This window comes from Bison bison, unplaced genomic scaffold, assembly GCF_000754665.1.
Source record: "Bison bison bison isolate TAMUID 2011002044 unplaced genomic scaffold, Bison_UMD1.0 scf7180017864145, whole genome shotgun sequence".
NCBI classification, from domain to species: domain Eukaryota; kingdom Metazoa; phylum Chordata; class Mammalia; order Artiodactyla; family Bovidae; genus Bison; species Bison bison.
Window position 1 is genome coordinate 7,699,650 of NW_011494717.1, and position 12,768 is coordinate 7,712,417.

General features: G+C 37.8%; 1 protein-coding gene across 4 annotated transcripts in view; it reads right to left on the reverse strand.

Annotated features, from left to right (window-relative positions):
- DTNB (dystrobrevin, beta) overlaps window positions 1-12,768 on the reverse strand; it is a 210,494-nt gene that overhangs the window by 150,978 nt on the left and 46,748 nt on the right. For all 4 annotated transcript variants that reach the window (XM_010840575.1, XM_010840576.1, XM_010840573.1 and 1 more), the window contains exons 5-6: window positions 11,439-11,593; window positions 3,407-3,512 (exon numbers count right to left, since the gene is read on the reverse strand). In XM_010840575.1, coding sequence (XP_010838877.1) covers window positions 3,407-3,512; window positions 11,439-11,593 — 261 coding nt within the window. The remainder of the gene's footprint in view (window positions 1-3,406; window positions 3,513-11,438; window positions 11,594-12,768) is intronic.

A 12,768-nucleotide genomic window follows, 5' to 3' on the forward strand; every position in this document is an offset into this window, starting at 1 on the left:
ACCTGATGTGAAGAACTGACTCATTGGAAAAGACCCTGATGTTGGGAAAGATTGAGGGCAGGAGGAGTAGGGGACGACAGAGGATGAGATGGTTAGATAGCATCACTGACTCAATGGACATGAGTTTGGGTAAACTCCGGGAGTTGGTGATAGACAGGGAGGCCTGGCGTGCTGCGGTTCATAGGGTCGCAAAGAGTTGGACACGGCTGAGTGACTGAACTGAACTGAACCAGCCATTCACTGAAATAAAAAGACAATACCAAAATGTCCCATTGAGAATCGATTACAATTCAGCTTAGAAACCAATCAATTTCCATCTTTAAAACATCACTCATGTCTCAAAGTTTGCATACATGGAGAAGGCAATGGCACCCCACTCCAGTACTCTTGCCTGGAAAATCCCATGGACGGAGGAGCCTGGTAGGCTGCAGTCCATGGGGTCAAAAAGAGTCGGACACGACTGAGCGACTTCACTTTCACTTTTCACTTTCATGCATTGGAGAAGGAAATGGCAACCCACTCCAGTGTTCTTGCCTGGAGAATCCCAGGGACAGCGGGGCCTGGTGGGCTGCTGTCTATGGGGCCGCACAGAGTCGGACACGACTGAAGCGACTTAGCAGCAGTAGCAGCAGCATAAGTAAGGAGAGACACCTTCACTCCAAATTTCTCTTCCAATCCTATTTCTTTTAAAGAGATGTATATTGTTGGCTGTGGACACGTCTCCTTCACTAACATAAAATCTGAGAGGGCCAGGACAACACGCTATGCGTCTCTATTACCTGGGAGTGGTATTTCACACAGTCCCTTGGACTGATGGTCTTGAAATGTTTGCTGAATTAAATAGTATTACATACTGGGGAGCAAATGGGAACTGGTAAAAAAAAAAAAAAAAAAGTAAGGCAAGCCACATCAAAATACTAGTTTTAATAGCCAATGGGAATTTGCTGTATGACTCTGAGAACTCAAACCCGGGCTCTGTAACAACCTAGAGGGGTAGGGATGGGGAGGGAGGTGGGAGGGAGGCTCTAGAGGGAGGGGACATATGTACGCCTATGGCTGATTCATGTTGAGGTTTGGCAGAAACCAACACAATTCTGTAAAGCAATCATCCTTCAATTTAAAAAAAAATTTTTTTTAATTAAAAAAAAAAAGTACTAGTTTTAGGTAAGAGCTCTAAGTACTGACATAAAATAAAGTACTCTAATCTAACCAATGAAGGGTCAGTGATTTGGAGGAAGGGAAACTCAGTGACCTGCCACTCTTTTCTCCACCTTACACAGCATCTTACCTGGTGGACAACCGCCAGCTGGCAATTAGGATTTATAAGGGTTACTGGAGCCTGAAAGTCCAATTCATTGAGTGGAAAGTGGGCAATAAATGCACAACTGTGTATTTCAGACTGTTATTTATACTTTTAAATGTTGAAAGCAACATTGTTCCCTTTGCCAATTCAATTCTGAACACAAGAAGTCAAAGTCAAAGGAAAGAGGGGTGTAATAGTCAAATCATCATTTGAATAGCTCTTTATGGCTCTATGGATACAAAGGCAATCTTATCTCAATTATAAGGACTTCTAGTCCTGCTTCCAAAAATGTAGGTTAACTAGAGAATCAAGACTCAAAACAAACAAGGACAAAACCTGAGCACTTGGTGAAAAAAATAATGCAACAGGATCACTAAAGAATAACAGAAAGAGTAAAATCTGGAATGAGAAGTTGAAAGTATAAACTTCCTCTGCAGCTGCTAAGTCGCTTCAGTCGTGTCCAACTCTGTGCGACCCCAGAGACGGCAGCCCACCAGGCTCCCCGGTCCCTGGGATTCTCCAGGCAAGAACCCTGGAGTGGGTTGCCATTTCCTACTCCAATGCATGAAAGTGAAAAGTGAAAGTGAAGTCGCTCAGTCGTGTCCGACTCTTAGTGACCCCATGGACTGCAGCCCACCACGCTCCTCCATCCATGGGATTTTCCAGGCAAGAGTACTGGAGTGGGGTGCCATTGCCTTCTCTGAAACTTCCTCTAAGAAATTTAAATTTTTGTCACCAAGATATTTCTAAAGAGTAATCAAAGTGTTAATCACATAAGAATGTAATCAATAAATACTACATAGAAAGTCACAACAAAATGTTCACATGGATAATGATAATACATCTCGACAAATGAGATTCCCTCTACTTGGTAGACTAGGCATAAAACGATTTTACGAAAATGAGCTGGATATGAAACTACTAAAACATTTAGGACTATAAAAGTATTGCTCCCCCAAGGAAGCAATATTGTTATAATTTAATAGCACAAAGCTCTTTCCAAAAATCCTGTTTAAAATTTAGCTGTTTTAGTCTACTCAAGAAATTCCAGAACTTTAGGAAAATAATCTTGCATCTAAGGACTTGTGAACTAAAGTCATAATTGGGCAAAAGGCTGAGAAATTAAAAAAAATAAAAGATATGAATAGGAGGCAGAGAATATAAGAGAGTATGGTTATGTTCTCTCATTCTTACAAAATGAAGAAGAGGACTCTAACTTTTAGTGCCTGTCACCTTTCATTCTTTCTCTTCTGTGGAATAAGGAGAGACAGGCAAGAGCCATGAGAGAAGGGAAGGTCCAGAGAAAACAGGGCCTTTCCTTTAATGAACTGAAACAACCTAATCAAGGAGTTAAGCTGGTAACAATACTAGAAAAACCTAAGAAGTTACTCAGAGGTAAATACCATTTCAATTCCAAAAGAACCCGCCTCCCAAAGTGGGATATGCAAGAGACACAGGTTTGATCCCTGGGTCGGGAAGAAACCCACTCCAGTATTCTTGCCTGGAGAATTCCATGGACAGTGGAGCCTGGCAGGCTACATAGTCCGTGAGGTCACATGAATTGGACACGACTAAAGTGACTTAGCATGCATGCACTTGGGGAGAATACTGAGAGTAATTCAGTAGTAAAGAAAAAAACTGAGTACTGGTGAAACCAAGTAGCAAATTCTATCTTAGCTACTTTCCTTTAAACTATTCCAAAATAATTAGAATTTTAATGGTGGCTATTTAATACATTCAATTTTTTGGAGCTAAGCTTTTTATAAACTACAGGGGAAAAAAAGGAAGTCACGGCTAAGTCGGGTGGGATCAAGCGGAAAACAATCATCTGGAATTTGGGGAGAAAAGCCTAGAGTTTGAAACACAAAGTTTTCTGACCTGATATTACTACATTGGTATCCTATGTAATATGTCCCCTTTCCTCTTTTTTTATTTTTGAGAAATAAATTTTCTTTTTTGAAAGCTGAAACTACGAATTCAAATGATGGAGTGCCAACAAATATCAATTACAATTTTCAATGACAATAACTAAGACATTACATATATTATCAGTTCACATACTTCCTACAGCACGGGGGACTGAATGATGAAAGTTCTGCTTACCATTCTCCACGTGGGCAAGCCTATGCATGAGAGGTAGCCAGACAAGGCACTGGGGAGGAGGATCGGCCATCATTGTGTCTAAAAACATATTTAGCATTATCTTTTTCTGTGAAGAGAAAAAAAAAATTATTTTTCAAGTTACCTCTGAACTCTAACGTTAGGCTAACTTAGGATTCTCACAACCAAGGTGGAATGAATTACATGGGAAATTTTATAGCAAAATAAATAATATTTTGTATTACTACAGACATTGTAACACACTACCCTAAATACTATTTCTATATTCAAATGCATTTCTACTTACATTATTTTATTTGAGTCTTAAAACAACTGTATAAGACAAATAGGCTAGGATGGAATTAGTGTGCTGTACACCTGAAGCTTGGAGCAGGGAATGGCAGCCCACTCCAGTATTCTTGCCTAAAGAATTCCATGGACAGAGGAGTCTGGCAGGCTACAGCCCATTGGGTCACAAAGAGGCAGATAGGACTGAGGGACTAACACACACACACCTGGAATAAATATTGTAAGTCAACTGTATTTCAATAAAGATATGAAATGAAAAAAGATAAATCGGCATTACTATCTTCATTTTACAGATGAGACAAGAAAGGAAAAACACATTTACATGACTTGTAAAAGTCTTAACCGAATCAGAACAACTCAGGTATCCTTCAAAAGACTACTTCTGAAGAAATCTGAAGCAAAGTCTCAGATCCAAGACAGAGTACAGGCCAGCAGTGAATGGAGAGAGGGAAAGGGTCTCACATATATGCAAGAGGGCTGAGGGTGATAACACCCAAAGGCCCTTTATACACAGCTGTGCACTGATGGTGTGGTTTGAGAAATGCCTACTCAAATAGGCTAAATTTTTCCAAAGTGTTTTCCATCTCAGGCATCCAAGTTACTCCTGTTTCTGAGATTTCAATGGAAATTGGGAGGAATGGGTGAACAACAAAAAAATAAAACCAGTAAGTCACCCAACATTTGAATGGAGGTTCGGACATGGAAAATAGAGTGGGTATGTAAATAACTGCAATAAACCAAAATAAAATTAAAAGCATCCACTTCAAATTGAGAAAGAAGATGCTAGGGAGTTTTTTTAAACTAGTCAGAGGTAGTTAACAAATATTAAACATATCATTCATGATAATGTTTAAATTATCTGTATCTTCTTATATTTGTTAAAAATTACATTTTTACAAGCCCACTTATAATCCTAATGTTACTTTCCCTAAAAAGTCTTGGCTCACCTATCATGGAGTTTTACAGGTTTTTAAAAAATGTTCAAGATGAAAAAGTTCCTTAAAAAACTAAAAATAGAGCTACCATATGACCCTGCAATCCCACTCATGGGTATATATCCAGAGGAAAACATGGTCTGAAAGGCTACATGTACCCCAATGCTCATTGCAGGACATGAAAGCAACCTAAAAGTCCATAGACAGAGGAATGGATATATCTGATATCTCAGAATTCCCTTATAAATACACTCAGGATCAGTTTCCAAAAGTTGTCCTCAGTTCAATTCAGTTCAGTCACTCAGTCTTGTCCAACTCTTTGTGACCCCATGGACTGCAGCACACCAGGCTTCCCTGTCCATCACCAACTCCCAGAGTCTACTCAAACCCATGTCCATCGCGTTGGTGATGCCATCCAACCATCTCATCCTCTGTCGTCCCCTTCTCCTTCCACCCTCAATCCTTCCCAGAATCAGGGTCTTTTCCAATGAGTCGGTTCTTGTCCTAAGTTGTCCTAAATCATACTATAATTGGAGGTCCACTGAAAGCATGAGGAGTGAAGCCAGAAGAACCATGTCCCAGGACTCTATCTTCCATAAACTACGTGATTTGGGGGAAAATCACCTAATAATCTGGTTTCAGTTTTCTTATCTCTCAAGGGCTAGAGCAGTGGTTCTCCAAGGATGGCCAGAGATCCCCCTGGGAGGTTCCTAAATCATTTCTAGGGAGTTCATGAGGCCAAAACTACTTCCATAATAACACTAAGATATTATCTGCCTTTTCCAGTTCACTCTCTCAAGAGGGTATGGTGGAGTGTTCCAACATGGCATATCCATAATTATCTGCAAAAGCTTTTAAAATGTTCCTCCCTTTTCCAACTACACAGCTGTGTGAGACCAGATTATTTTTTCCATACTTACTCCAAAACAACATATCACAACAGATTGAATGGATAAGCAGATATGAGAATCCAGCTGCCTTCAATTGAGCCAAGTATTAAGGAAATTTGCCAAAAATATAAAACAATGGCATTCTTCTCATTAAATTTTTTTGTTTTGGAATATATTTTTCATAAAGTATATTATTTGTGTTAATATATAATAGGCTGTCATTATTCTTTTTAAATGATTTAATATTTTTAATTTATCAATTTTAATTTCTAACATGGAAATAGTGATAGATATAACCCACATAGACAAAAGCTCTCTGGGGTTCTCAAATGTTTTTTGGGGTGTAAAATGGTCCTGATACCAGAAAGTTTGAGAACTCATGGGACAGAATTCCTAGCTCTAAAATTTCATGTCTCAGAAAATAACTGTGTGAAAAAGAGACTGCCTCTTTCTCTACCTTTTTGTTTTATTTTGGTTTTGCTCTTGAATGCATGCTTTGCATTTCTCTTTATTTTTTACAGCACAATATTTATAATAAAAGCTGTAATAAAACTGCATATAATGCACATTCCCATTACAATTCTCATTTTTCTGTATTTCCCTCCAAATGCATGTTTCTATAGAGTTACGTACACAGGGTAGATAAAAATATACGATCTGTTTTTTAAGTTGTTTTATTAAATACTTTATTGTTTTGCTACAACGTCTTCTTTTCTAATCATTTTAACAGCTGCCTTATCCACTGAGCAAAAACACCATGATTTATTTATGCCTTCCCCAATAAAACACTAAGGCTGTTTTTATCTTCGTACGTACTTTCCTATTTTTCTTTTAATCCGGTGTTTCAGTTTGTCACCTACCTCCCTGCCCTTTGTTATTCTAATCCTCAATACTGACAATTACTAGTCTAGATGCCATCCATTCTCAAGTCCCTCCCTCTACTTTGAGCTACAACTTTCCTGCATTAAAAGAGGGGACAAATTATCTCTTAAAACTGGGAAATCCAGTATCACTAAAATAATATGAGAAAACAAGTAAAATAATGTAGCATTAGATCATCATAATTGCAATTTCCAATCTCATCATTTTTATTAAAAACTCTTATTTTCTTATAGGCAATAGGTAAATAATTTTTATCCATTGTCCTATGACTTACTTGGTCATCAGTTAAACAATGTACAGCATTTAGCTAAAAGCCTTAAAAATATCATTTTAAAAATCTTTCAGATTAAAATGTTTTTATACAAACTTTTGTGTAGAGTTATAAAAATATTTTGTCTGACAAGGGCAAGCACACGTTAACTGGTTATGGGACCAGTGTTATGGATTGGCCTTCAATTATTAAAAGGCTCTGAATTTGTCCATATCACAGATTTATTTTGGACTTTGAAAATTAGGACACTTTGCAATGACACAACAATGTAAAGTTGCTGTGCTTTTTGTCAGAGCGACTTTTATTTATTACAGCTTTTAAAAAATGGAAAGTCTTTAAAAAATCTGAAATTCTGTATTTTCCTCATTGTAAAGATTATCTCATTGTAGATAATGATGGAATAAAAGTATCAATGAAAACAATTAGGTTGCAAGTAAGTATATCCATGAGCTTTAAGCTTATGATTAGAATTCAAACCCAGATACTTTCTCATGCCATATTTGATTTAAAACCACTACTCAATTAATCCAACAAATAACTAGTAAGCACTGATGATTTTCTAGACTGTTAGTCATGAGGATGTAAATTTGAAGACCAAGGTGCATCCCTTCAGGATATTAGTGAGCTACATAGAACTGGCCAGAGATTGCAGAACAGGAAGCAATTAATCCTACATTGAAAGATTCAGAGCATCAAAGACCAGGAGATATTTAGCTGTGATATGAAATATGAGGCCTTTGTTGGAGGAGACAGAAAAGGTCAGAGGCTACTGCATTTCAGTGAGGGCTAAGAACATAAAGAAGAGAAGAACATCACTTTCGCTTATGCAAAACAAGTGAAATGCAAATCAAAACTATGCTAAGATAACATTTCTCATCTCTCAGACTGGCAAAAAAATCCTAAATGAAAGAATATGTGCTGTTGGCAAGGCTGCAAAGAAAAAGATGGCCTTACCCATTGCTGGTGGGAATGTAAAGGGCACTGGGGCAATATCTAAGGGCATCCTGAGGCAAAGGGGTAGGAGAGATCCGGAGTGAAGGAGAAAAGACAGGCTGTGGGTGGACTGATAGCACCGCCTGTGTGGCTGACAATCCAGTAGACAGTGAGGAGTTTGCAAGGTTTGTTTTTGTTTAAAGCAAAATACGGACATCAACAGGGATGTTTTTTAAAATGATGACTTAAACTCAGATTTGCTTATGCTTAAAAGGAATAATGAATCAGAAGCAGCATCTGAGCAGGTATGTCCTCATCTTTTAGGCTGCCATTAGGGCAGGAAGTAAAGTGACTAGGAGTCCACGATTCTCAGAGCTTTCTCGGCAAAGAATTTTCCTGCTTACCCTGAAGACTAGTGAACCACAGACTCCAGAGGAGGGAGTACATGTAGACTGTGTCGCAGAGAAGCTGAGCCAAGAGCCCCCAACACTGCACACCCAGCAACCTCCAGCCCTGCCTACTGGCCAGGGAACCATCAGACCCTGTTCTCAGCTCATGAGTAATAGCAGAGGGCAGGGCCTTTTCTACAGCAATGTTCACAGTAAGCACTATTAACTGACAAAAATCTCTTAAAAAATGAAAACATAAGTCAACTATACTCCATTAAAAATTAACCTTAAAAAAAGAAAACAATCTTGGAGCCATCATCATTTCTACCTAAGAAATAATTTAGCAAGACATTCTCCTCCACAGGCCCAACTAGGGCAAAATCTCAGTTTCAACTCTCTGCAATTTTGTTCAATCTAATGACAGCCAGCGATATAGGCCTCATTACCAGAGACCTGTTCATATCAAAATCCATGTTATACACTGTATTTCATCCAATCTAAGACACCATCATTTGTAAGATGCACCATTATTTTTTTTTTCCTGCCACTAAGAAAGAAAAACACTCAGCCAATTAAACTAACTCAATGACTTAATTAACTATAATCCTTCATGACATGTGAATCGGTCCCACCAGCCTCCTGATGAACTGAAATTCCTTTCATCTATTCAGAAGGATTTGGCAATTTTGCAAGGTTCAGTGGCACTTCTTCAACTGACAAGAAATGATTTTGGTCGTATCTCAATGATAAAAACACAGCTTCATCTATTTGTGGATATCTTCCTTTAAAAAAAAAGAAAGAAAGAAAATCTTCTGTAAAGCACCTGATGTTGCTTTGTAAGAAAATATGTAGTTTTTCCAATGATGAGTATTTATGTCACTAATGCAAAATTTATTTCTGTTATGTCCACCATCTTCTGTGTTTACAACAACTTTTTAATACTGAATCAGAGTATACTCTCCCTGAGGACATCTGAAATGACAGCACATGCAGTACCAAAAGGGGGACATAACTCAGCTGAAGTACCTCCGACAGCAACAACTATGATCAAGTTATTACATATGCACAGGAAATGACAACCCATCATAACCACCACCCGCCAAAAGCAATGGTCAGATGCCATGGGCTATACGAGAGATTTTGAGAGACGTTAGGCGTGGAAAGGGTCTTCAAATCAATGAAAATGGTAATAATGCACACGAGATTATAACGGTAATGAGGGGCTTGCTAACACAGACAATAAATGTTGCTTAGTTAGGATACCTATGAAACACATACACACATATTCATATGCCAGTCAACTCTTGCTAAACTTTAGTCAATATCCAGGAAAACAAAGTCAGACTTCCAGGAAGTTCTGTAATATAATTTTTGGTGAATATATGTATGGATATGTTATTCTATGGCCTGGCTAAATATCCCATATTTTAATCTTTTGAAAGTGAAAGTGAAAGTTGCTCAGTTGTGTCCGACTCTTTGTGATCCCATGGACTATACAATCCATGGAATTCTGTAGGCTAGAATACTGAAGTGGGTAGCCTTTCCCTTCTCCAGGGGATCTTCCTAACCCAGGGATTGAACCCAGGCCTCCCACATTGCAGGTGGATTCTTCACCAGCTGAGCCACAAGGGAAGCCCAAGAATACTGGAGTGGGTAGCCTTCCCCTTCTCCAGCAGATATTCCCGACCCAGGAATTGAACTGGGGTATCCTGCATTGCAGGCGGATTCTTTACCAATGGAGCTATCAGGGAAGCCATTTTAACCTTTTACTTCTAAATAATTTCAGATTTATGGAAAGCCTATAAGAAGATTATTTAAAAATTCCCATTTGCCATTAACTCAGACTCCTCAAATGTTAACACTGCAGAAGAGATGTACTTTTAACTTTAAATAGCTTTTTATTCTGCAAAATCAGGACATTCTCTTGATTAAATGCAAGTATCAAAATCAGGAAATCAATGTTATTGACAGAATACTATTATCTAGTCTACAAGCTTCAATTCAGATTTTCTCTATTGTCCCAATGACGTCCTTTATAACAACTACAACAAAAATCCGGATCATGGTTGTGTTTCAGTTTTCATGTCTCTTTAGACTCCTAAAATCCGGAACAGCTCCTCAATCTTTTTTTGTCTTTCATGACATTGCCCTTTTAAAGTGTGTGGGCCAGTTATGTTGCAGAAATCCTGCATTTGGCATTATTGAATGTTTCCTCAATGAGACTCTGGTTGTACTTTTCTCTAAAGAGAACCACAGCAATCATACTGGCTACTTCTTAGGGCATCCTACTAGGGAACAGGATTGTCAGCCTCTCCCTCTGCTGGAGACTTGGATTTGATCACTTGGTTAAAGTGGTATCTGACAGGTTTCTCTACTGCCAAGTTACTATGTTTCCCTTATAATTAATAAATATTCTGTGGTGAGACACCTTCAAACTATGTCAGTATCCTATTTCCGTATCTTTTACCCATTAATTTTAACATGTGTGCTAAGTCACTTCAACCATGTCCGACTCTGTGCAACCCTATGGACTATAGCCCACCAGACTTCTCTGTTCATGAAATTCTCCAGGCAAGAATACTGGAGTCAGTTGCCATGCCCTTCTCCAGGGGATCTTCCCGACCCAGGGATCGAACCATAACCAGGGACTGAACCGGCATCTCATACGTCTTCTGCATTGTCAGGAGGGTTCTTTACCACTAGCACCATCTGGGAAGCTTTAACATAGATTTTAAAAAGTTCTCTGCTTTCTAGAACTTTTTAAATGTAGCATGAAGCTCTGTTATCTCATCTCTACCTGGAAAAAAAAAATGGCTGCTACAGCAAGTATCCACTCTGCTCTGAGTTCTTTGAGGCACACTTAAGATCTCAGGAATATACTCACACTAACCTCTGGAGCAAGACCACACAAGGACACTCACGAATAAAGAAGAAATCAAATCTATCTTTCTTTTATATGAAAATGGCATTATACTCTTGAGAGACTGTGAGCTGACAGTTGAGAGTTGTACAGCATTGCTTGTCTCTGGTGCTCAGGAAACAATGATCTGAATTGTATAGAGTTTTATATCAAAATTCCTATATTTCACAGTTAATAACTCACTAGGGAGAGTAATACATGTCTAGTAGCAATAATACAAATACTTCATCTCAAATATTTTCCTGGAAACTCTTAGTAATTTGAGATATTTCAAATCCTATCATTTTTTGTTCAGAAAAGACTTCCCTCCCCTCTCCCAAAAAGAGTTCTCAGGTGAACTTTTGATCCTCCCTCTTTTTTATACCCCCACCTCTGATTTAAAGCTCTTTTTCCTCCCATATTCAAGACCTATATCCGTAGAGTGAAGCAATCTGGCAAAATTTGACTAAAGGTAGAGGGGCAGATGAGAGCTCTTCAAGTCCTACGTTCTATTAAACCGTCCTTACCTGCTGTGGAAAACAGGTGCGGACCGAGTGCTCTGTGTAACCAAAAGATGGCCCTTCAAAGACAGCTGTTGGGAGCTTCAGAACTTCCTTCAGAAACTGGTCAAACTTGCTAAATATCATTAAGCCATTGGAATCTGACATCTGGGAGAAAACATCTATGAGAATAAAACCAAATAAAGTCAAACTATAAAGAAACACCAACTTTTTATAAACAGCTGTATGTCATTTGTATATCCGTCCAAAAACATCGTTAAAAAGTATCATAAAGTTACTATGACTTTTAGTTAACATGTACTCTCAATCTCTTTCACACTATGTGGTTACTTTGCTAAGAAGGCTCCTCTTTCCCAATCATTGAATACTCTACCAAAAGATCACACAACCATTCACATACATCCATCTACCTACTCTTTTTGAGCGTACATAACTGGATAATATATCACTTTTTATTTTACCTATTTACACCTCACCTTCCTTATTCCAAGAAGAATTTGTAGCAGCACATCTTTATCTCCTACATTTATGTATGTACTTATATGACATATACATATTTGAGTGTATGAATATAGTTGAATATTGGTGAAGGGTATGAAAGAAACTGTATTATACATGTGTATTCATATACTAATGATGTAATGTATTCTTATGTAGCATGTTCATTTAAAACATTCCATTTAATAAGTTCCAAAGTAGAATAAAAAAGAACTCACATTATCTTTACTATCATAAGATCCTTTGATACTATAAGATTCTGTTTTTACATAATGTCTGACCCAAGCAGCTGAGAAAGAGGTTTCCAGTAGTATTACTATTTCTTTATCTTCTTAGAGAGAGCTTCCTATCTCTGGTTAGTAATTCTCCTCTTCTCACCCATAGTTGAGGAGAAAAAGAAAAAGAACCTGGAGCTCAAAACAACTTGACAACTATAACCTACGCTTTCTTTTCAAATTATTCAGCTTTCTTACAAACAAATCAGTGAGTTAAATATGCGGAGAAAAAAAATGTCCTGAGGCCTTTTCAACCATGGTATTTTGAAAAATAATAGTCTATATATTCATAATAAAAAGGTATATTAGAAATATGTATGTAATAGATACATACAATGTACATTTTTACATTACTCTTTAGGTTCAATCTGGGGATTTTATCGAAAACCACTAGGTAAAAAAAAAGAAACATTTAAAATATGTTAATCAAAGGAAGATAAAATTTAGATCATCAGCACCACAGGGTAACTATTAAGGCATCAGAAAACAGAAAATTATCAAAGGAAAATCTCTGGCACATTCCTTTCGTGATAGCTGCTAGTTTGCAGTTGAGGGAATAACAT